Below are 25,947 nucleotides of genomic sequence, written 5' to 3' on the forward strand. Positions count from 1 at the left end.
AGACACTGTGTGCTCCTTAAGGAGCAGTGGGAGGAAATAAGAGTCAAGGTTGTGTGGCTGTGCTTTGAGCAGTGTATTTTAACCTCTTCCTCTCCTGGCATCCATAAGAAGAGGTTGTTTCTTGCAGCAGTTTCTGCCAGGCTGGGAGAGGGGCTGAGAATAGTCACACAAAACGCTAGTGATGTAAGAAACTGAAACCACATGACCCATAAATAGGGACCTAAAGACTGATTTAAGACAGAATGGCCAAGGTTGGAAGGGACCTCTGGAGATCATCTAGTCCAACCCCCCTGCTCAAGCAGGGTCACCTAGAGCACGTTGCACAGAATTACATCCAGGCGGGTTTTGAATATCTCCAGGGAAGGAGACTCCACAACCTCTCTGGGCAACCTGTGCCAGTGCTCTGTCACCCTCACAGGAAAGAAGTTTTTCCTCAGGTTCAGATGGACCTTCCTGCGTTTCAGTTTGTGCCCGTTGCCTCTTGTCCTGTCCCTGGGCACCACGGAGAAGAGTCTGGCCCCATCCTCTTGACACCCTCCCTTCAGATACTTGTACACATTGATGAGATCGCCTCTCAGTCTTCTCTTCTCCAGGCTGAAGAGGCCGAGCTCCCTCAGCCTTTCCTCATAGGAGAGATGCTCCAGTCCCTTAATCATCTTTGTAGCCCTCTGCTGGACTCGCTTCAGGAGCTCCATGTCTCTCTTGTACTGGGGAGCCCAGCACTGGACACAGGACTCCAGGTGAGGCCTCCCCAGGGCTGAGTAGAGGGGCAGGATCACCTCCCTCGACCTGCTGGCAACACTCTGCCTAATGCAGCCCAGGATACCCTTGGCCTTCTTGGCCACAAGGGCTTATTTCTGGCTCATGGTCAACTTGTGGTCCACCAGGACTCCCAGGTCCTTCTCTGCAGAGCTGCTTTCCAGCAGGTCAACCTCCAGCCTGTACTGGTGCATGGGGTTATTCCTGCCTAGGTGCAGGACCTTGCACTTGCCTTTGTTGAACTTCAGGAGGTTCCTCTCCGCCCAGCTCTCCAGCCTGTCGAGGTCCCTCTGAATGGCAGCACAGCCCTCTGGTGTGTCAGCCCCTCCCCCCAGTTTTGTATCATCAGCAAACTTGCTGAGGGTGCACTCTGTCCCTTCATCCAGGTCATTGATGAAGAAGGTAAACAATACTGGCACCAGGATTGACCCCTGGGGGACACCACTAGCTACAGGCCTCCAACTAGACTCTGCACCACTGACCACAACCCTCTGAGCTCTGTCATCCAGCCAGTTCTCAATCCACCTCACTGTCCACTCATCCAACCCACAGTTCCTCAGCTTGCCTATGGGGATGTGATGGGAGACAGGGTCAAAAGCCTTGCTGAAGTCCAGGGAGACAACATCCACTGCTCTGCCCTCATCTACCCAGCCAGTCATTCCATCATAGAAGGCTATCAGGCTGGTTAAGCATGATTTCCCTTTGGTGAATGCATGCTGACTACTCCTGATCACCTTCTTGTCCTCCAGATGCTTAGTGAGTACCTCCAGGATGAGCTGCTCCATCACCTTGACAGGGATGGAGGTGAGGCTGACAGGCCTGTAATTCCCTGCGTCCTCCTTCTCACCCTTTCTGAAGACTGGCGTGACATTGGCTTTCTTCCAGTCCTCAGGCACCTCTCCTGTTCTCCAGGACCTTTCAAAGATGATGGAGAGTGGCCTAGCAATAACATCCGCCAGCTCCCTCAGCACTCGTGGGTGCATCCCGTCAGGGCCCATGGATTTGTGGGTGTCAATTTGCACAAATGATCTCTCACCCAATCCTCCTAGACCAAGGGAGAGTCTTCCTTTCTCCAGCCTTCCTCTCTTGTCCCCAGGGTCTGGAATTCCCGAGGGCTGACCTTAGCAGTAAAGACTGATGCAAAGAAGGCATTCAATAACTCTGCCTTCTCTGTATCCTTCATTACCAGGGCACCCGCCCCATTCAGCAGTGGGCCCACATTTTCCCTAGTCTTCCTTTTGTTACTGATGTATTTGAAGAAGCCCTTCTTGCTGTCCTTGACATCCCTTGCCAGATTTAATTCCAAATGGGCCTTAGCCTTCCTTGTCGCATCCCTGCATACTCTGACAATGTCCCTATATTCCTCCCAAGTGGCCTGTCCCTGCTTCCACCTCCTGTACACTTCCTGCTTCTCTTTGAGTTTTGCCAGGAGTTCCTTGCTCATCCATGCAGGCCTCCTGCCCACTTTGCTGGACTTCTTACTCAGAGGGATGCAGTGCTCTTGAGCCTGGGGGAAGTGATGCTTGAATATTAACCAGCTCTCCTGGACCCCTCTTCCTTCTAGGGTCCTACCCCATGAGATTCCTCCAAGTAGGTCCCCAAAGAGGCCCAAGTCTGTTCTCCTGAAGTCCAGGGTTGCGATCTTACTTATTGCCCTGCTCCCTCCTCCCAGGATCCTGAACTCCACCATCTCATGGTAACTGCAGCCAAGGCTGCCCCCAACCTGCACATCTCCAACCAGACCTTCCTTTGTTTGTTAGTGCAAGGTCCAGCAGCACACCTCTCCTTGTTGGCTCCTCCATCACCTGTGTCAGAGTTATCATCAATGTTCTCCAGGAACCTCCTGGACTGTTTGTGCCTAGCTGTGCTCTCTTCCCAGCAGATGTCAGGGTGGTTCAAGTCCCCCATGAGAACCAGGGCCTGTGATCATGAGGCTACTTCCAGCTGTCTGTAGAAGGCCCCCTCTCCTTCCTCTTCCTCTACAACACTGGTCACGTTTTTCAAATTTTTTCATCAGTAACTCTCCTGTACTGCGGAGCCCATAACGTTAAAATTATCTCTTCTCTTTTGTTGGTTCATGAGCACTGGTAATGAGCAGCAGGAGTCAGATTTCTTAGTTGCTAAGTTTTATTGCTAGCAATAAGGTGTCTCTTGGCTGAGAGCACAAGAAGGGACCCTGAGCAGCTTTCTGTTACAGTTTTTAAGCCAAGGTAAGTTGTTACATATTCAATACTTTAGTTTACATAGCCAATCAGATCTATCCACAATTCTTAGTTTTACCAATCCCCTTGCCGCGTTACAGTACAAAGTAGTTCCGTTCCAGCCTTAAATGGTCCATCTTATGATTATTCATTAGCTGATTTGCACCTCTTCTGGCATTACCTTTGAACAACTTTTGCACTGCTGGCTGGATTAAACTGGTTTCTTTGCAGTTCTTCAACTATGTACAAGAAACAGGAGCTGAGGCAAGGTCAGATTAGATGTTCTGCTTGCAGGGCATGTGACCTTGCATGGTTTGCCTGCAGAAAACTAGAGTACAGTGGAAATTTTCTTAACACTGGACACAGTACTCCAGGTGAGGCCTCACCAGGGCTGAGCAGAGGGGAGGGATTGCCTCCCTTGACCTGCTGGCAACACTATGCCTAATGCAGCCCAGGATACCATTGGCCTTCTTGGCCACAAGGGCACACTGCTGGCTCACCGTCAACTTGTCCACCAGCATTCCCAGGTCCTTCTCTGCAGAGCTGCTTTCCAGCAGGTCAGCCCCCAGCCTGTACTGGTGCATGGGGTTATTCCTTCCCAGGTGCAGGACCCTGTACTTGCCTTTGTCGAACTTCAGGAGGTTCCCCTCTGCCCATCTTTCCAGCCTGTTGAGGTATCGACCCCTGGGAGACACTGCTAGTTACTTGCCTCCAACTAGACTTTGCGCCACTGATCACAACCCTCTGAGCTCTGCCATTCAGCCAGTTCTCAGTCCACCTCACAGTCCACTCAGCCCGTGCTTCCTGAGCTTGCCTATGAGGATGCTACGGGAGACAGTGTCAAAAGCCTTACTGAAGTCCAGGTAGACAACATCCACTGCTCTCCTCATGTACCCAGCCAGTCATTCCATCATATAAGGCTATATCACGTTGGTTAAACATGATGATTTCCCCTTGGTGAATCCATGCTGACTACTCCTGATCACCTTCTTGTCCTTCATGTGTTTGGAAATGGTTTCCAGGATTAGTTGGTCCATCATCTTCCCAGGGATCGAGGTGAGGCTGACTGGCCTGTAGTTCCCTGGGTCTTCCTTCTCACCCTTTTTGAAGACTGGGGTGACGTTTGTTTTCTTCCATTCCTCAGGCACCTCTCCTGATTGCCATGACCTTTCAAAGATAATCAAGCGTGGCCTCGCAATGGCATTGGACAGTTCCTTGGACATCAGACAAACTGACGAAGTATGGGCTAGATAAGTGGGCTGCACTGACAGGTTCCAAGGGTTGTAGTGAGCAACGTGAAGTGCAGCTGGAGGCCAGTCACTAATGGTGTCCCCCAGGGGTTGATGCTGGGTCTAATACTGTTTAACATCTTCATTAACGACCTGATTGATGGGGCAGAGCGCACCCTCAGCAAGTTTGCAGATTATGCAAAATTGGGAGGAGTGGTTGATACACCAGATGGGTGTGTGTCCATTCAGAGGGTCCTTGACAGGCTGCAGAAAGACAGGGATCTCATGAAGTTCAACAAAGGGAAATGCCAAGTCCTGCACCTGGGGATGAATACTCCCATGCACCAGACTGGCTGGAAAGCAGCTTTGCAGAAAAGGACCTGGGGGTCCTAGTGACAAAAGTTTACCGTGAGCCAGCAATGTGCCCTTGTGGCAAAGAAGGCCAACAGCGTTGTCAGCTGCATTAGGAAGAGCGTCACCAGCAGGTTGAAGGAGGTGTTTTTTCCCTTTTACTCAGCCCTGGTGAGACCGCAGCTGGAGTGCTGGGTCCAGTTCTGGGCTCCCCAATACAAGAGAGATATGGACATACCGGAGCGAGTCCAGCCAAGGGCCCCTAAGATGAACAAATTGGAGCATCTGGCATACAAGGAGAAGCTGAGAGAGCTGTGTCTGTTCAGTCTGGAGAAGAGAAGGCTCAGGGGTGACCCCATTAGTGTTTATAAATACCTAATGGGATGGTGTAAAAAAGATGGAGCCAGACTCTTCTCAGTGTCACCGAGTGACAGGTCAAGAGGCAATGGGCACAAATATATACCATACTTGATAGAGTTCATCTTATTTTACAATGCAGGTTGTTTCTTTTAATAAATATTCAATATTTTAGTTTTTACTGTTTGAATATTTTGTTCCTAGAAGTGAATAATTAACCTAACACATGTGAAGCAAAATGATTCATGTTAAATGTTAACCTTTCGTAGTATGTTTAATATTGGCAATGTAAAGTTGTTGTAGATTGACTTCCTTTTTTAAGTTTTTTTTTCCCCTCTTAACCCTGTTGTTGAAGTATTGGAAGTATTCTAACAGACTTGGCTGTTCTGCCTTTTATAGGATTGAAATGCAGGGTGTTCACACTGTGGGATTTTTGTTGTTGTTGTTTACTTTATACACAAAGAAAGGAGGCCAAGAGTGCAGGTTTTCCTCTGAAATAGTTTTTTCTGACCATTCTTAAGTAGTAGAAAGGGACAGTGCCCTTTTAAGATTTGTCTTTCTTCCAGAAATATATATCTTAGGTACTAGTTATATGTTGCTTTCTGTAATTCTTGGCTGTTTCAGCAGTGGTATTTGTTCTTTTGTTCTGTGTCTTCTGAGGCATACCTCGCGTTCAGCAGGGAGAAACATTTGTTCAGAGAGGTACTTACCATCTCAAGACTAACTCCTAGAGTTCTACCCAAAAATACTCTGAGTCACTCTCTGCTCCAAATTTTTAAGTTGTTTTACAGGTAAATGCTCCTAAAAAAATTATTGTTTAGTATGCAGAGAAGACTTGTTTATGAGCTTCCTTTGTGCTATTTCATAATTCTTCTGGACCTAACCTAATGATTGGCTTATTTTGGCCTTCCTTATGGGTAATCATGAGTTGTTTAAGCCAGCTCTCAGAGTTGGCTTTCTATGTCAAATTTTCACTATATCAAATTCAAATTGTCTTCATGTTTCTTCATCAGGAAATCCTGTCTTTATGCCCAGCCAGCCAGATTTCTAGGACTTACCTGTCAAATCTGAAATCAAGGCCTGACAAGAATAGTGGTGGTGTTAACAACCTGCCAGCTCTCTAGAGCTTCTTTGCCCTTCAGAGTTGCCTCCCATTCAATCCCACCTATCAGTTTCCTGAACAAGCAACAGTCTGCTCTACTGAAACCCAGGGTCTGTACTCTGTGACTTGCTTTCCTCACTCCCCTCAGGATCTTGAGTTCTGCTATTTCATGGTCACTACAGCCAAGGCTACCATTGATTATCAAGTTTTTCCTTTTTAGTGCATAGCAGATCCAGCTGTGCATCACCCCTGGTTGGTCCATCTGGTACCTGTATCAAGAAGTTATCCCTGACTCCTTCCAGAAATCTTCTTGACTGCTGTGTCCCACTATGTTGCCCTTCTAGCAGATGTTGGGGAGTTTAAAGTCCTCCCATAAGAACTAGGGTCTGTGATCCAGAGACTCCCATGAGTTGCTTAACAAAGGCTTCAGCCACTTCCTCACCCTCATCTGATGGTCTGTGGCAAACTCCTACTACAATGTTACCCTTACTGACCTCTCCTTTGATCCTGACCCACAATCTCTCACTGGGACTGTCATCCATTCTATAGAAGAGCTCTGTGTGTCCAAGCTGCTCCTTCAGATAGAGGGCACCCCCTCCCCAACACATGCACATGCACACGCACTTGTCTGCCATGCCTGTGTTTCCTGAAGAGCTTGTATCCACCATTGCAGCACTCCAGTTGTGCAAGCTGTCCCACCATGTCTTAATTATTGCAATGATGTCATAGTTTTGTCTCTACACATAGAGCTCTCATTCCTCCTGTTTCCCAGGCTGTGTGCATTTGTGTACATACACTTGAGGTAGGTGTACCTTCACCCTATTTTATCATTCCTGAGATCTCTCTTGTTCCTGTCAACCTGTACCCTTTGCTTTTGACCCTCTCCACCACTACCTCACTTAACCTTGGTTTATAATCTTCCTCCCTAGTCGTTCCTGGTTTAAAGCTCTCCTCACCAGTTTGGCTAGCCTGTTGGCAAAGATATTCTTGCCTGATTTTGTCAGGTGGATCCCATCTCTCCCTAGCAGTCCTTGATCCTCAAAAAGGGTCCTATGGTGGTAAAAGCCAAATTCCTGTCAACAACACCAACCGTGCAACCAGGTGTTGACCTGCAGGATTTGTCTACTCTGCCCCAAGCCTGTCCTTTTCACTGGCAGAATCAAGGAGAACACCATCTGGACCCCTATGCTCTTGAGTCTTGACGCCAGAGCCATGTAATCATTCTTGATACACTCAAGGTCTCCCCTGGCAGTAACATTGGTGCCCATGGGGATAAGCAGCAGGGGGAGAATAGCCCAAGGGCTGGACAAGCCTTGGCAGTGTCTCCGTAACATCCCATATCTGAGCCCCTGGCAAGCAATAAGCCTCCCTAAACAGCAAGTCAGGTTGGCAGATGGGGGCCTCCATTCCCTGCAGGAGGGACTCTCCCACCACTTTCTCCTGTTGCTTCCTCTTGGTGCTGATTTGTGGTTCAGGCTTGGCTGGATCTGATGCCTACACAGACGTGGCTTTCTTTCCCTTGTCTTCTACCAGGGCACTGAACCTATTCCACAGTTGCAGATCTGTGGGTGGAGAAGGAGCTGTCCTCCTGTTACCAGAAGTCACAAGCTTCCATCCTTCCCCATCATGGGTTTCTTCATTTGCCCCACAACCTCCTTCTGTGCAGCTGAGGATTCAGGCTCTTGCCTCTGCAGGGTCTCTGTGAAGATCCTGTCACTCTTTTTTCATCTTTCCTGATGCTGCAAAGTCTGCTTATAATAATGCTTAATGGTTAAATTTTTGTAATAAATGTTCTCCCTTTGATCTTGATATCATGGTATGTGGATTTTTGTTTTGTTGTGGGCTCCAATTCTGAAAGTGAGAAAACTTTGATTTCTAATGAGAAGTTTTACTTTTTGAAAAATTATATGTTTAACATTGCTAATGCTTAGTATTAGTGTGTTAGCATTGCTCTTTCTCAGATTTCTTCTCAGCATGATGTGCCTCTCTTTCAGGTTATTTTCACAATCCTTTGTTACTTTGCCTCTTCCAAATGGAGTTTTATTTTTGAAGCTTGTTTCCCTGTTTTTCCACTTTGTATTATTCACAGCTCTTTGTAAAATAAAAACATTTGTGGGCATCATTATATGCTTACTCTTTTTCAGTTATGTATGGAATATGTGGAGGAACAGAGTGGAGATTGATTTTTAGATATTAGTCTTAATTGTTTCTGGTAATAACTTCATTCTATGTTTGCTATTTTTTTTTATCTGATTAGCTTGTGTGTGTAATCTTTATAATTAAACTGGAAAACAGGAATACCTCAAGGTGCATTGACTTGGTGAAAATGTAAGAGGTCTAAATTATCATGCTGTTATAAATTCCACTTTCTCCATATAAAGCAGAACAGCATTTAGAATAACCATGTAAAAGTGACTGTTGAAGCATGTTCAGAAGTGTAATAAACCATCATTTTGGTAGTAAATTCAAATTTGTAATCCATATGAAATATACAGGAAATAAGGTGTGCTATTTTAAAATTGGGCATACTCTTCCCTCCCCTTCGACATCCTCATGTATTGAAATTTCATAGGACATGACATGAAGATGAGAATGGAGTAGAAATGTTTTGGTAACATGTAACTGAATTTCCTGACTTTTGTGGATGAGGTTGCAATTCCTTTTTGTCTTGTCATAAGTTTCATCTCCTACTAATAATAATTGTATGCCTTTATCCTAAACCTGTTGCCTTTAAACATGAAGTATTTTATGTTTGTGTATATTCTTTTATTTTTCTTGAATTAGTAATTCAACTGGAAGGTGGGGTTTTTTTTTGTTTAAACTCTAAATGTTTGGTAGCTGCAGAGAACGCTTTTTGTTCTTGTTGCTTGTTGGGCAGGATAAAAGAACACCACAGAACGGTTGTCAGGAGTAGCACTAGTCCCCGAGAATTTGCTGAATATTAGTATGCTGTGGTTTAGTTATTCTTTATATTTTGGGAGCCACCACTGTTGTAACAAGTATCATATTCTCATATTCTATTATACTTGTTACCTAATAATAGTGTAGGTCACAAAACTGTACAAGTTGTAACTAGTTCTTCCACAGGTTAGTTGAATCTGACATGTAAACAAATCTTAAACTACATAAAATATATATTTTTGTCACTAATACCCTGTTAGTTTTCCAGCATGCTCTTATAGCCTTGCTACAACCATCAGGAGAACTGTTTTCTTAGTTAAAACCAAAGAAAGTCACCAGATTTTGGGGTTTTTTGACAACAGCTTATAAAGAAGTTGAGACTTATCTTTGGGATATTTTTTCAGTGCAAAAAACCATATAATTATGTTTTAAAACTGCTTTTATATGTAGTTCAGAAAATTATTTTATCTTTATTTTCTTTCTAATGGCAAACGAGTTGGAATGGCGATACTATTGCTTAACATAGAAGGTAATTAGCTATTCCAAACTCCATAAGAAGTAGCAATTTGGAATGGTGATGAAGGCTAACCACTTAGCAATTTGCATATCTGCTGTCTTTGAAGTGGTGTACTCCAAATACAAAAGATAAAATAGCCATTTTTCCAAGATTAACACCTGATGCCCTGTAGAAAGCATGTTCATTTTAACTCTGGCACCTTTCTTGAGTACTAAATTATGATAGTGGCAATAACAGATCTCTAGCCAAAGGCAGGTACAAGGTATAAGAAGAGTGGTGAGTATTTTATTACTTTGCTGTATTTTGCTGATCTGCCAACTTCACTGAACCCTTTGTCTCCTTCCTACATTCATTTCTTCCTTTTTGCATTCCAGAGCTCCCAGCATGCCATGTTTTCTTGCCTTATCTATCTGCCTTTTTCTTGTGTATGTTTTTGTGTTGACTCCAGTTATCTTGATGTAAAAAGTCATTTCTCCCTAGTGCTCTGAGGTGGGCCACAAATCATTCTTGTCCTAGATTCATTCTGTTGCAATAATAAGATACATTTAAATAAACAACTCTATAAGTGCCAAAAGTAATGAAGTCTAGTTTCTTATTGGTTTGTCCTTTGGCGAGATTCTCTACCATCTAACAAGATGCATATTCTGATTTAAGCTTTTTCTTGTGGCTGGGGCACTTCTAATGTCTTCCCCAAATAGGGTGGGTTTTCTGCTGTTTAAGGAGGCTGATCTCATGGAAGTGGGAGCCCTTCTTGAAGAATTGCCCTTTACCTGGGCATGTGGTTTCATGAAACTTTAAGAATATACCTGTCTTTGACTTCTGTTTCATTCTTTCAAGTTGCAATTTGTGAAGGAATTCAAAAGTGATTGGAGGATGAGCAGATACATGCATCATAGGATCATAGGATAATTCAGGTTTGAAGGGACCTCAGGTGGTCTCTAGTTCAACCTCTTGCTCAAAGCAGGGTTAGCTATGTGATCAGACCAGGTTACTCAGGACTTTATCCAGTCTGGTCAATCATGTTCACACCAGCTTTATTTCTTAAGGAAACCATGCTAAAAACAAACAAGATATTAAAATTTAACATCCCCCAGGTATTACATGGTTCTTTCCTTTTGGTATTTCACCTCTTTCTCCTGCCTGATCATTACTTGGGTTAGTAATTGTGATGGCTTGAGTTAAGGTATAGTAGGAGGAAGAACTCCAGCTTGTGGCATGCAACTTTAAAATATGGGGCTGAAAAAAAGTGAAATGTAGTCAGAAAGGCTGTAAAGTCAAGAGGGGGAAATACCTTTTTCATCTCATATCTAGATGCAGCTTAAGGGTTACAAAAAGAGCATGCTTATACCTGTGAGCTGAAAAGACAGCATGAAGACAATTTTTAATAGTTACTTATCAAGAAGCAAGAGTCAACTGAGAGTGTTCAAAAAGTGGAAATGAAACACCTGTAAAGCTAAAAACCATAAGAGAGCAAATAAAATATGAAGGAAAAAAATATTTGGTAGACTGAGGAAAATTGTGAGGAATTAATAGGCATAGGAAGACTTAACATGATAGTCTTTAAATGTGTGTGAAGCAAAAGGCTTCTAACAGTCTGTTGATTATCGGGATATGAGGGGGGAACAGTTCAGGAAGGCAGTTATTGTAGAGAAGCTCAGTTTTCTCTGCTTTGGTTATCTGCAAATAACTGCAAATATTGGGTCTCTTCAGCTCATCACAACATCATATCTATTAACTAAAGTGGTGATGGTGAAAGGAATAAATAAGCTGGAGAGCAGCAGAACACTTAAGATTGGATTTGCACTGTATATGGGGCTAGATGGACTGCAGGATGGATCCAGCATGGCAGTTCATGTGTTCCTTTTAGGTTTTTCTCTTCAGACAGTGAGCTCTAGAGCAGAGTCTGTATCATCCTATGATTTCAGTTACTATGCTTGTTAATAGCACAGCTGGCTATAATATCAACAGAATAGCATGGAGGAGGGGAGTGACACTTGCTGCCTTTCCTGCTGAGTCCTGAGACTTTTGTGGAAGTTTCAACAAGAATGGCAGCTCTAATGATCTGTTTAGTGAATCAGGAATGTGTATCCACAGAGGAGAGAGGTCTAGCTAACCATTTTAAGCAGGGACAAGCACTGAAAAGGAGAGGTAATTATTTTTGTTCAGGACCAAATGTGAACTTGGAGGTGAACGGCTTTCACATCACTAACACTGACAACTCTAAGAGCTACCTAGTCCCAGTAGAACTTCAGTAAAATACACAAACCAAGTTTTTTGTGGTGGTTGTTTTTGATCAGATTGTCTTTACCTGTTAATTGCTATTACTGCACTAACAAATTAAAAGATGAGGCACCCCTGTGCTGGGCTAGCAGAGTTGATTTGTACTACAGCTGATTTTAAATGTCTACTCAGCTGTGTAAACATGCATCTGGCAGGAATGGAGTGCATATCCTGAACTAGAGCTTTGTATGGGATCTACTTACTGGCAAATACAGATCCCATTGATGTGAAGTCTGTGCTTATCTTTTCCAAAAAGGTCTTTGGATCACTTATTTATTTGTGTGTGTACATTCTATATCTATATGGCAGGAGTGCCTGTGTTGGGTATTATAACAAAATAGGACCTGCCTCTTGAAGTAAATGATTACTCCTTTTTCTGATGTAACTTTGGTTGCCTTACTATTTAAAAATATCTTGATGTTGCTAAAATGTGCTTTAGTAAAAAATAGTGGGGGGCAATTAAGAGTTTGCATTATGAAGACAGTAGGTCCTATGACTAATTATAGGTTTTTAACTTTATGGTATTTTGATCTAGTCTATTAAGTCTCACTTTCTAATGCTAGCTGCAGTAAATAATATTGAAGTTTCAGCATGGGAAACAAATCACTCAGCTGAGGTTCTTTGTTTGCATTGGCACAGAGTGAAGACAGTTCAAGTCCCAAGAGACAACGCCTTTCTCATTCAGCCTTTGACTATACAACAGCATCACCAACTGCATCACCACCAATGCGACCATGGGAGATGACATCAAATAGACAGCCTCCTTCAGCTCGGCCCAGCCAGCATCACTTCTTAGGGGAACGCTGCAGCATGCCCGCGCGAAGTAGGAGGAGGTAACCAAGCTATTTAGATTGGGGACCAATTTTTTATTCTCTCTGTTGTCAGCTCAGGGGAGGCCTGTTTCAGGTAGTACTGAATAGTATTTATCATATAATAAATACTCTGATGCTTCTTTTGACTTGTAAATTATAAGTGCAACTGAAAACTCTGTACTGAAAGTAATTTGAGTTGTTGTAGCTTCCAATAATTTGTAAGAGTAGAGATGAATTGGGGAGGAGAATGCTTATTAACAGTTTCAGTTATGAGCCAGCTTCTCTCTCTCCCATTCTATGCTGGAGCAGTAAGCATTTAGAAAAATGTGGGGGGGAATAAAGCTCTATTTATTGTCAGGGTACTATTAAATACAATAACATAAATAAAAAATATAAAGTTTTGTATACAGTGTCATAAATGTTCACTGCACTCACAGTTCAGTCCTTGTCTTGCAAACAGTTTAAGTAAAGGTGAGGAAGACCTGTTTGGAGGATACCATAATATCACATGGTTGCTGAGATGGTTGATTTGCATATTGTAAAGATTATGTTTTTGTTCTTTTTTTTAGCTTGTGGCTCATAAGCCTCTCTGAGGCAGAGCTTTTGGAATAAGTTAAATTGGCCATCCAAAGCTCTACTATTCTATGACTATGTTGAACTGATGTCTGGATGAGAGTGTATAGGAAAGCATGAAAATAAAGATATCTTTACTCTTCTATTTAGTCATCCAAAACAAAAGTTTTCACCCCTTCCCCTGCAATGTCTCAGAAATGTGTCCGAGTCATCTAACAAAAGCTTAAAGCTCACTGCCCTCTGTGTCACAGAAATACTATAGCTTGATTTCTACTAAAATTGAAATATTTGTGCTTTTTCATGACTATAAAATGTTAGATGAGGTTGAAAAATGCGTAATTGCTTTTCTTCTGACTCCATAGATGAAGTTTGTCAACCATGATAATGTAGTGTTAGTTTGAGGCAATAGACTTTAAAGTGTGCTGTTTTTTTGTCTATGCTTCAAGTCTACAAATCTGGAAGCTTTCAGTCCACAGCATGAAAATGGTATGGGTGTTTATACAGGTGTCAGACCTAAGAAAGAAATGGGTTTGTTGACTTCTTTCTTCAGAATAACTGCTGTATGTCCTTTATATGGTTCTGTGCAGTGATAACCCATTGATGAATCTGGCCCACAAGGTGTTTTTATTTAGAAATGCTTTGAACTGGGCTGCCCAGAATATGCTGCATTTTACATCTTTGTTTGGCATCTGGCCAGTCTGCACACATTTCCTTGCAACCTTCCATTGCCATCTCTTGCAGAGTAAACAAAGTGTTTCATTAAGCTATGTACAGTATATCCACATGTAGACATTTTGGCAGTATTGTGGGAGGAAGAGGATGGGATACAAGCTGAGTATCCTGGCATTCAAATGCAGTCAACTCTTATCCGGATAAATGGCCAATGGCTTATAGATTAGCCATGTTGCAAGTGCAAAAACGCAAGTATCATCTCAGCGCAGAGCCAGCTCCAGTCTGATGGGGGTTGTTAGCTTGGTCACAGCATTGTGCAGCCACAATGTTGCTGCTTCCAGGGCCAGCTCGGGTACTTTTAGGAGGCACCTGGTTTTGCCATTCCAGGCATTTGAATGTCTCTGGACTGAGTTCCCTTGCACTTGAGACTCAAAGGGTTATTTTAGCTTGGATGCAGTCCTGAACTTGAGCTGGTGCTGGGTGTTCTACTTTTGTGTGCCTGAGCTAACCTACCTTCCGAGAATAGGATCGTTGGGGGAGCACAGTGTATACACGTGTGTGTGTGTGTTCTGCAGGAGTCTACTCAAGTCTTATAGCACTGGTGCTAAGTCAAAGCTAATAGATCAGAGCTTGATTCCTTATTAGGGCTTAAGGTCATTGTGAGTGCATCTATATTAATGTTTTAGTTGAGATCTTTTGAAGTAATTATCCTCATTGTCCCTGCTTATTGTGCCTTGGTTTCTACTGTGGATTGGTCTTGGACCTCATGAACTGGATTTTTTTCAGATAAAGCTAAACTGGAAGATGTACTCCAGCTGCAAATGGACATTCAGTTTGTGGGCTAGTTCTAGTTGGGTTTCAAAGTAAAAGTCCTGAAAATAGGACTATAGGGTGGATATCAGGTCCTCAGTACCAACTTTTTTGCTCTACAGATTCACTACTATTGGTCCACAGTACTTGCTAATGTAGACATAGCCTGCATCTTTGCCATGTTTTGCAGTAGATTTCTGTAGGGTCTTTATTATCTAGATTTTTTTCCATTATGTGGGTTACTGTTTACACTATAACCTCTTTAGATCAGGGATTTTTTGTACTATGCCAAGTAAAATGGGGCCCTAATTTCAGTTGGGATTTTTGGATTCATGATAAGCAAATATTTCATTAAGAACATAGCCTCAATAGACTTTTACATAATACTGCTTATAAGTGAAGTTAATTCTCTTTTCTTCTTGAGAATGTACATATATAACGTACATATAAAGTTGGATCTCCATCACTGCATCCATTCATTGCCATAGGACAAGGTCTTTGCTCTGACTGGAGAGTGTTCTGAAACTGTTTTGCGTTGGACAGCTAGCAAGCAAGTCTTATACTGCAACACCAAACACTAAAAAACAAGGTTCAAAAACATTCTCTCTTGTTCTGCTTTCTGATTTGAATCTGTAGAAGATGCTGTCCCAATGTGATTGTCCTTTGATTCCGAACTTATTTGTATTGTAAGCACAACAGGTATGTATGTGGAATCAAAAAGGACCACTCTGTTCATTCTCTACCAGTCACTGGAAAGTGGGGGCTTCTGTCCTTTTGCTACGCTATGCTGCATTTTCCATCTGTCCTTCCTTTCTTCTTTGCCATAATAGTAATTCTGAATTGAGTAAGAGCATTCAAAAAGCTGCTGCTTCAAAGGATTTGCCTTAGAAAACACTGAGTTCGAGGCTCTTCAGTTATGGATAGCTTGTGATGGCTGTTCCTGCCTAAAGATCATATTCACTATGTGTTCTTCTGTCTGCTTCCATCTGATGCACTTTAACTCAACTAGGCACACCACCTTTTATAGCTTAAATAATTCTGGGTGCCAGGGACTGTTGCTTACTGATTTTATACAACATTAGCACAGTGTTTGGAAGAAAAAACTGAAGTGCAACTTCAACATAGATATTTAATAATTTAGATACAGGTCTGAGTACTCTTCCTGAGTCATTCCTAATAATTTAGACATTTAGAAAGCTTTTAGAGCTGTGTATCTGGATGCTCTGAGTTTTGCTAAATGAAAAGGCTTTTTTTTTTTAATAGCTCTACATAGTAAAAGACTCTTTTGCTTCCAATTTTGCTGCTTTCAGAGAATTTTGTTCTACCCAATCGAGAGGGAAAACATCCCACAAGCAATGTCAAAAATACAACACTACATCCCTCTACTTCTGGAAAGAGAGAGGTCAAAGTAGTTTTGAAAGAAGCTACTCTGTCTAAAGATCAGTGCTGATGGTAATTAGGGAATTTGCTTAATTGTTCTCCCAAAGAAATAGGGTTGTTATTGGTAACCCTCCTCCACTCCTGCAATTCTTCTAAACATTAGTCCTTGCATATATGTCTTATATTGAAAGCATTTGGAGCATATATATGCATCAGATTTCTTTTTTGTAGTAGGAAATAGCAACTTGAAAGCTATAATTGGAATATTCAAAAAAAAACACCAAAAAACAACCAAACAAAATCCCTCATCTACTGCCATAAGTATCATCTGCTCTAAGTTTAGTATCACATAGAGGAAAGAAAATTGACTTAATGCAGAACACTGAACAGGTGGATCATACTAATAATACAGAGAGGGATAGTGGGACAAGAACTCTAGGGAAAGGAAACTGGGAGTAAACCAAATGTATTTTGAAAACACTTAAGATTCTTAAGTCAGGCACTCAGTGCTTAGGCTATTGCTTGTGTATGTATTCTGACATGATAATCTGTAAAGAGAAAGGAGGCTGGGATTTTTTTTTCTGTGTTTTTGTTGGTTTTTTTTCTTTTGTGCTATGCTAAGGTCTGGCCCCAGGCTATCTGTCTGACCTTGGACAAATTACTTAGCCTTTCTGTTTCAGTTTCATGAAAGGCAATAATAGCATAATGTTTCTGTGAACTAGGACAGGAAAATATTAGTTTGAGACACTTCTACGATACCGTGGCAATAGCATATGAACAACTGTAGCAGTATCCATTTTTCCCCCCACCAAAGGAAAAAAAAACCCTATCTTCCTCAATAGAGAAGCTGGATGCAACTTGAGAAATGTCAGGGTTATGTAGTGATTTGCCAACAGGTTTCAGAGTTATTTGATGATAGCAGAGGGAACGATGGAAGTTGAGAATCTTGAGCTGTGCTCCAGGCCGTGTTGGAAAAATGTGCTCTAGTGGTCACAGAACCTTTCTGTTTCTTCCCTGCAGTTTGGCTCATTCAGCCTGCTCTTTACCCAGAACAGCACTTGATCCAGTGTAACTTAAATTATCCATTGTCTGTGGAATCTTTCATTTATTTGTTGTGCCTATATAAAGACAGGCCCAGAGTACAGCTCCCAGAGCACAGCTCCCAGGCACAGCAGTTTGCGCAAAGAAGGGCCTGGCAGCACTGTTCAGACCTCAGCTAGGGTGGTGATGTGCCACAGAGTACAGTCCCTGACAGACATTGGAGCAACTGTCCCTGCAACATCAGAGGCTTCCACCCAGATGGAGCTTCAGAAGGAGGACACAGCTCTGCAAGTCTCAGGCTGCAGGGAGTGCCTGGGGCCTCTCACTGAGATTGGGGCAGATGATCTTTTTGCTCGCAGGAGGTGTGCAGTTGTGGAGGAGCTGTGCTGCCATGTCAAGGATCTGTGGGAGGAGGTCAGCAGATTGCACAGCATCAGAGAGGATGAGAAAGATATCAACTGGGTCTTCTCTGAGACTCTGCAGCTTTAGGAGCTTGAACCTCCAACTGTAGCAGATAGGCACTGACTTTGCCTGCCCATCAGGTCAGAAAGTGGAAACTCCCATGATGGCAAAGGCTGGAAGGTGGTGACTTCTGGCACCAGGAGGAAGGCTCCTGTTCCACCTGAAGACTTGCAACTTCAGAATAGGTTGACTGCCCTCATAGCTGAAGAGGAGCTGGGTGCACTCACAAATGGAACATCTGTGCCCAGCTGACCCTCAGCCACACAGGAGTGCCAGGAAGAAGCAGTGAGTGTTCATAGTGGGAGACTTCCTGCTGCGGGGGACGGAGGCTCCTATCTGCTGCATTCGGGATGTTGTGGAGAGGCTGCTGAGGCTTATCCGGCCCTTGGACTATTACCTCCTGCTGCTCTTCCATGTGAGCACTAACAATACTGCCAGAGAAGACCTGGAAAGTATCAAGTGTGACTACGTGGCTCTGGGGGCGATGGTCAAGGGCATAGGGACCAGGTGGTGTTCTCCTCGATCCTGCTGGTGAGGGGGAAGGGCCTTAAGAGGACTGGACCAATCCTGTGGGTCAACAATTGGTTGTGCAGCTGGTGTCGACAACAGGATTTTGGTTTCTGCGACCACAGGACCCTCTTCAAGGACTGACAAATGCTTGGAAGAGATGAGATCACACAATTACAGGATCACAGAATGGTTGAGATTGGAAGGGACCTCTGGAGATCATCTGGTCCAACCTCCCTGCTCAAGAAGGGTCACCTAGAGCACGTTGCCCAGGACCATATCCAGTCAGGGTTTGAATGTCTCCAAGGATGGAGACTCCACAACCTCTCTGGGCAACCTGTGCCAGTGCTCTGTCACCCTCACAGGAAAGAAGTTTTTCCTCATGTTCAGATGGACCTTCCTGCATTTCAGTTTGTGCCCGTTGCCTCTTGTCCTGTCCCTGGGCACCACTGAGAAGAGTCTGGCCCAGCCTCTTGACACCCTCCCTTCAGATACTTGTACATATTGATAAGATCACCTCTCAGTCTTCTCTTCTACACCCTTTCCTCATAGGAGACATGTTCCAGTCCCCTAATCATCTTAGTAGCCCTCCACTGGACTCGCTTCAGGACCTCCATGTCTCTCTTGTACTGGGGAGCCCAGCACTGGACACAGGACTCCAGGTGAGGCCTCCCCAGGGCTGAGTAGAGGGGCAGGATCACCTCCCTCCACCTGCTGGCAACACTCTGCCTAATGCACCCCAGGATACCATTGGCCTTCTTGGCCACAAGGGCACACTGCTGGCTCATGTTTAACTTGTTGTCCACCAGGACTCCCAGGTCCTTCTCTGCAGAGCTGCTTTCCAGCAGGTCAGCCCCCAGCCTGTACTGGTGCATGGAGTTATTCTTCCCCAGGTGCAGGACCCTGCACTTGCCTTTGTTGAACTTCAGGAGGTTCTTCTCCACCCATCTCTCCAGCCTGTCGAGGTCCCTCTGAATGGCAGCACAGCCCTCTGGTGTCTCAGCCACTCCTCCTAGTTTAGTATCATCAGCAAACTCACTGAGTAGACGCTCTGTCCCTTCCTCCAGGTCATTGATGCAGAAGGTAAACAATACTGGCCCCAGGACTGACCCCTGGGGGACACCGCTAGCTACAGGCCTCCAACTAGACTTTGCACCACTGATCACAACTCTGAGCTCTGTCATCCAGCCAGTTCTCAATCCACCTCACTGTCCACTCATCTAGCCCACACTTCCTGAGCTTACCTATGAGGATGTGATGGGAGACAGTGTCAAAAGCCTTGCTGAAGTCCAGGGAGACAACATCCACTGCTCTGCCCTCATCTCCCCAGCCAGTCATTCCATCATAGAAGGCTATCAGATTGGTCAAGTATGATTTCCCTTTGGTGAATCCATGCTGACTACTCCTGATCACCTTCTTGTCCTTCATGTGTTTGGAAATGGCTTCCAGGTCTAATTGCTCCATCACCTTTCCAGGGATGGAGGTGAGGCTGACAGGCCTGTAGTTCCCTGGGTCTTCCTTCTCACCCTTTTTGAAGGCTAGAGTGACATTGGCTTTCTTCCAGTCCTCAGGCACCTCTCCTGTTCTCCAGGACCTTTCAAAGATGATGGAGAGTGGCCTAGCGATAACATCCACCAGCTCCCTCAGCACTCCTGGGTGTATCTCGTCAGGGCCCGTGGACTTGTGTATGTCCAGTTTGTTTAAGTGTTCCCTAACCTGATCCTCCTCCACCAAGGGTACGTCTTCAGTGCTCCAGACTTCCCCTTTGGTCTCAGACACTTAGGTATCCTGAAGGCTGGTCTTACCAGTAAAGACTGAGGCAAAGAAGGCATTCAGTACCTCAACCTTTTCCGTGTCCTTTGTCACCAAGGCCACTTCTCTATTTAGCAGCAGACCCACATTTTCCTTAGCCTTCCTTTTCCTGCGTCTGTACTTGCAGAGGCCTTTCTTGTTGCCCTTCGTGTCCCTTTCCAGTTTCAACTGCAGGTGGGTTTTAGCTTTCCTAACCCTATCCCTGCATTCTTGAACAATGTCTCTTTAATCCTCCTGGGCTGCCTGTCCCTGCTTCCACCTCTTGGGACACTTTCTTTTTATGTTTGAGTTTAGTCAGCAGCTCCTTGTTCGTCCATGTAAGCCTCCTGCTGCCTTTCCTTGACTTTTCGTGACTGCACATGGGGATGGGCCATTCTTGAGCTTGGAGGAGGTGATCCTTGATCCAGCTCTCCTGGACCCCTCTTCCTTCTAGGGCCCTATTCCATGGGATTCTTCCAAGCAGGTCCCCGAACAGGCCAAAGTCCTCTCTCCTGAAGTTCAGGGTTTTGACCCTACTATTTGCCTTGCTCCTTTCTCTCTGGATCCTGAACTCCACCATCTTGTGGTTGTTGCAGCCAAGGCTGCCCCCAACTTTCACAACCCTGACCAGTTTTTTCTTTTCCGTAAGTATGAGGTCCAGCAGAGTGCCTCTCTTCGTTGGCTCCTCAATCTCCTGAGTTAGGAAGTTGTTATCAATGACCCATAAGCTCTCAGCTGGCCCCTCACTCATCCCCAGGCAGAGCTCCATGCATTCCAGTTGCTCTCTCACATAAAGGGCAACTTCCCCTCCTCGCCTTCCTGGCCTGTCTTTCCTAAAGAGCCTGTATCCATCCATCGCAGCGTTCCAGTCATGTAAGCTATCCCACTGTGTCTCTGTGATCCCAACGAGATTGTAGCCCTATAACTGCACACAGATTTCTAATTCCTCCTGTTTGTTCCCCATGCTGCATGCATTAGTGTACAGGCACTTCAGAGAGGCACCCCGGCGTGCTGACTTCCTAGAAAGGGCATGAGAGCTTTCCCCATAATGTGGTCCCATAGGCACTGCCTTACTTACATGCATATGCTTGGGGTGGTTCCACTTCAGCCTCGTTTTGTTGATTGAGAGGTCCCTTCTATTTACATCACCCCAGATCCTTTGCTTGCCAGCCCTGTCCACCGCTTCCTTATTTGATCATTGGTCTCTCTCCACCTCCCCCTGTCATTCCTAGTTTAATGCCCTCCTTACCAGGTTGGCCAGTCTCTAAGGCAAAAGTATCTTTGCCAACAGGCAAAGGTGCAGAAGGTGTGCTGTTGTTGATGAATTGTGCTTATCAGGTAAAGGAGTTATGGGAGGAAGTCAGGAGGCTGCGTAGCATCCAAGAAGATGAGTGTGAGATAGATAGGATATTCTCAGAGATCCTACAGCTTCAAGAGTCTCACTCCCCAACAGCAGTGCAGATGCAGGTGGGCTCTGTGCCATGTGAAACAGTAAGTCATAATTCTGTAAAGATGAAGGCTGGAAACTGGTCACTTCTTGTATGAGGAGAAAGGCTCTTGCTCCTCCTGAAGACTTGCAGCTGATGAACAGGTTTAGTGCCCTCCAAGCTGAGGAGGAGCTGGGCATGGCTTCAAGTGAAGCAACTGGGCTGACGGAACCTGTGCCACACAGGAACACCCAGAAGAAGCAGAGAGTGATTGTATTGGGTGACTCCCTGCTGCAGGGGACAGAGGCACCTCTCTGCTGGCCTGACCTTTTGTCTAGAGAGGCTTGTTGCCTGCTGGGGGCTCGGATCTAAGATGTCGTGGGAAGACTGCTGAGGCTTGTCCACCCATCTGACTATTACCCCCTGCTGCTCTTCCACACGGGCGTCAACAATACTGCCAAGGGCAAATTGGATACCCTCAAACGGGATTTCAGAGCTCTGGAGATGGTGGTCAAGGGTCTGGGGGCCCAGGTCATTTTCTCCTGGACCCTGCCAGTGAGGGGGGAGGATGGGAGGAGGAGTAGACAGATACTGCAAGTAAACAACTGGCTGCACTGCTGGTGTTGGCAACAGGGTTTTGCTTTCTGACTGTGGGACCCTGTTTGAAGATTGACAACTGACTGGGAGAGATGGGATCCACCTCGCTAAGCGGGGCACACGCATCTCTGCCAACGGGCTGGCCAGCCTGGTAAGGAGGGCTTTAAACTAGGAAAGATGGGGGAAGGGGAGTGTTATAGAGACCATGCAGTCAGCAAAACAGGGCTCGAATGGGGATACCTCCAGCAAGTGCATGCAGCTAAGAGAGTACCTACAAGACATGACTATGGGGAATCCTCCTGCATCCCTCCTGGGAATCAGCATGCTCGGATGCCTCTCTGAAGTGCCTGTACACCAATGCACGCAGCATGGGGAATAAAGGGGAGGAATTGGAGATCTGTGTGCAGTTGCAGGGCTATGATCTCGTTGCAGTTACAGAGACATGATGGGATAGCTCACATGACTGGAATGCTGCCATAGATGGCTACAGGCTCTTAGGAAAGACGGGCCAGGAAGGGGAGGTGGTGGAGTTGCCCTTTATGTGAGAGAGAACTGGAATGTATGAAGCTCTGCCTAGGGGTGGATGATGAGCAGGTCGAGAGCTTATGGGTAAGGATTAAAGGGCAGGCTAACATGGGTGACACTGTTGTGGGTGTTGGCTACAGGCCCCCTGATCAGGAAGAGGAAGTAGATGAGGCCTTCTACAGACAGCTGGAAGTAGCCTCATGATCACAGGCCCTGGTTCTCATGGGGGACTTGAACCACCCTGACATCTGCTGGAGGAACAACACAGCAAGGCACAAACGATCCAGGAGGTCTCTGGATAACAGTGATGATAACTTTCTGACAGAGGTGATGGAGGAACCAACGAGGAGAGGTGTGCTGCTGGACCTTGTACTAACAAACAAGGAAGGTCTGGTTGGAGATGTGCAGGTTGGGGGCAACCTTGGCTGCAGTGACCATGAGATTGTGGAGTTCAGGGTCCTGCAAGGAGGAAGCAGGGCAATAAGTAGGATCGCGACCCTGGACTTCAGGAGAGCAAACTTTGGCCTCTTCAGGGACCTTCTTGGAAGAATCCCATGGGATCAGGCCCTAGAAGGAAGAGGGGTCCAGGAGATCTGGTTAATGTTCAAGCATCACTTCCTCCAGGCTCAAGATGAGTGCATCCCAATGAGCAAGGAGTCGAGCAAAGAGGGCAGCAGGAGGCCTGCATGGATGAGCAAGGAACTCCTGGCAAAACTCAAAGAGAAGCAGGAAGTGTACAGGAGGTGGAAGCAGGGACAGGCCACTTGGGAGGAATATAGGGACATCATCCGAGTATGCAGAGGTGTGACTAGGAAGACCAAGGCCCATTTGGAGTTAAATCTGGCAAGGGATGTCAAGGACAGCAAGAAGGGCTTCTTTAAATATATCGGCAACAAAAAGAAGTCTAGGGAAAATGTGGGCCCACTGCTGAATGGGACAGGGGCCCTGGTGATGAGGGATATAGAGAAGGCAGAGTTGCTGAATGCCTTCTTTGCATCAGTCTTTACTGCTAAGGCCAGCCCTCGGGAATTCCAGACCCTGGGGACAAGAGAGAAAGTCTGGAGAAAGGAAGACTCTCCCTCGGTCTAGGAGGATTGGGTGAGAGATCATTTGTGCAAATTGACACCCACAAATCCATGGGCCCCGATGGAATGCACCCACGAGTGCTGAGGGAGCTGGTGGATGTTATTGCTAGGCCACTCTCCATCATCTTTGAAAGGTCCTGGAGAACAGGAGAGGTGCCTGAGGACTGGAAGAAAGCCAAGGTCACGCCAGTCTTCAGAAAGGGTGAGAAGGAGTACGCAGGGAATTACAGGCCTGTCAGCCTCACCTCCATCCCTGTCAAGGTGATGGAGCAGCTCATCCTGGAGGTACTCACTAAGCATGTGGAGGACAAGAAGGTGATCAGGAGTAGTCAGCATGGATTCACCAAAGGGAAATCACCTTAACCAGCCTGATAGCCTTCTATGATGGAATGACTGGCTGGGTAGATGAGGGCAGAGCAGTGGATGATGTCTCCCTGGACTTCAGCAAGGCTTTTGACACTGTCTCCCATCACATCCTCCTAGGTAAACTCAGGAAGTGTGGGTTGGATGAGTGGACAGTGAGGTGGATTGAGAACTGGCTGGATGACAGAGCTCAGAGAGTTGTGATCAGTGGTGCAGAGTCTAGTTGGAGGCCTGTAGCTAAGCGGTGTCCCCCAGGGGTCAATCCTGGTGCCAGTATTGTTTACCTTCTTCATCAATGACCTGGATGAAGGGACAGAGTGCACCCTCAGCAAGTTTGCTGATGATACTAAACTGGGGGGAGAGGCTGAGACACCAGAGGGCTGTGCTGCCATTCAGAGGGACCTGGACAGGCTGGAGAGCTGGGCGGAGAGGAACCTCCTGAAGTTCATCAAAGTCAAGTGCAGGGTCCTGCACCTGGGGAAGAATAACCCCATGCACCAGTACAGGCTGGGGGCTGACCTGCTGGAGAGCAGCTCTGCAGAGAAGGACCTGGGAGTCCTGGTGGACCACAAGTTGACCATGAGCCAGCAACGTGTCCTTGTGGCCAAGAAGGCCAATGGCATCCTGAGCTGCATTAGGCAGAGTGTTGCCAGCAGGTCAAGGGAGGTGATCCTGCCCCTCTACTCAGCCCTGGGGAGGCCTCACCTGGAGTCCTGTGTCCAGTGCTGGGCTCCCCAGTACAAGAGGGACATGGAGCTCCTGGAGAGAGTCCAGCAAAGGGCCATGAAAATGATGAAGGGACTGGAGCATCTCTCATATGAGGAGAGACTGAGAGAGCTTGGCCTGTTCAGCCTGGAGAAGAGAAGACAGGTGGGATCTTATCAATGTGTATGCGTATCGGAAGGGAGGATGTAAAGCAGATGGGGCCAGACTCTTCTCAGTGGTGCCCAGTGATAGGACAAGAGGCAACGGGCACAAACTGAAACGCAGGAAGGTCCATCTGAACATGAGGAAAACCTTCTTTCCTGTGAGGGTGACTGAGCACTGGCACAGGTTGCCCAGAGAGGTTTTGGAGTCTCCATCCTTGGAGACATTCAAACCCTGACTGGACATGGTCCTGTGCAATGTGCTCTAGGTGACCCTGCTTGAGCAGGGAGGTTGGACTAGATGATCTCCAGAGGTCCCTTCCAACCACAACTCTTCTGTGATTCTGAGTTTGGAAGGCATGTAGTGAATCTGGTGGAGGACTGTGGGATGGTCTCCTACTTAAAGCTTGTTCTCCTTCCAAATTTATGAGATGCCATGTAAGTCACTTTATCACAACTTTTTTTTTGTGGAGAAGTTATTACTTGTGTCTCTCATGAGTACATCATCAAATCCCAAGTCTCTAGATTGCTTGCTTGAAGTAAGCGGGTTTTCTGGCTTTAGTTGATCAGAGCGCAGCCAACAGAGGCAGTGAACAGACGCAGCAGTTAGCGCAGCAGTTCGCGCAGAAGGGCGCCAGAAGGCAAAGAAGGCACCTCTCCATTTTGCACAGTGGTGTGTCCTTCCCCGGGGCATGGTCATGACACCCCGCAGAGCACGTTCCCCAGTGGCTGCTGGAGGTGCTGCATCGGCTGTGTCTGAGGCTTCAACCCAGACAGACCCTCAGACAGCAGATGCAGCTCTGCAGGTGTCAGGCTGCAGGGAGTGCCTGGGGCCTCTCCGTGAGGCCTGGGCTGACAGTCAGCTCTCCTGTGTGAGGTGTGCTGTGGTTGACCAGTTGCGTCACCAGGTAAAGGAGTTACGGGAGGAGGTTAGTAGGCTGCGTAGCATCCGAGAGGATGAGCGGGAGATTGACAGGGCGTTCTCGGAGACTGTTCAGCTCCAGGAGTCCCCACCCTCCACTGCAGTGGAGTTGTCAGAGGGCTCAGCACCGTGTGTAAAGGTGCATCATAACGCTGTTGAAGAGGGCTGGAAGCTGGTGACCTCTCGTAGAAGGAGAAAGGCTCTTGCTCCTCCTCAAGACTTACCCTTGAAGAACAAGTTTAGTGCCCTCCAAGCCGAGGAGGAGCTGGGCATGGCTGCAAGGGAGGCAACTGGCCTGGCAGACCCTGTGCCGTGCAGGAACCCCCGGAAGAAGCGGCGAGTGATTGTTGTGGGTGACTCCCTGCTGCAGGGGACAGAGGCACCTCTCTGCCGACCTGACCTCTTGTCCAGAGAGGT

At 46.0% G+C, this 25,947-nt stretch overlaps 1 protein-coding gene across 1 annotated transcript in view; it reads left to right on the top strand.

Annotated features, from left to right (window-relative positions):
• Positions 1-25,947, top strand: part of LOC104144433 (E3 ubiquitin-protein ligase RNF38) — a 198,983-nt gene that overhangs the window by 135,219 nt on the left and 37,817 nt on the right. Inside the window, 1 exon segment of the mRNA XM_068924678.1 lies at positions 12,337-12,530. Coding sequence (XP_068780779.1) covers positions 12,337-12,530 — 194 coding nt within the window.

Source organism: Struthio camelus, chromosome W (genome assembly GCF_040807025.1).
Source record: "Struthio camelus isolate bStrCam1 chromosome W, bStrCam1.hap1, whole genome shotgun sequence".
Classification (NCBI taxonomy): domain Eukaryota; kingdom Metazoa; phylum Chordata; class Aves; order Struthioniformes; family Struthionidae; genus Struthio; species Struthio camelus.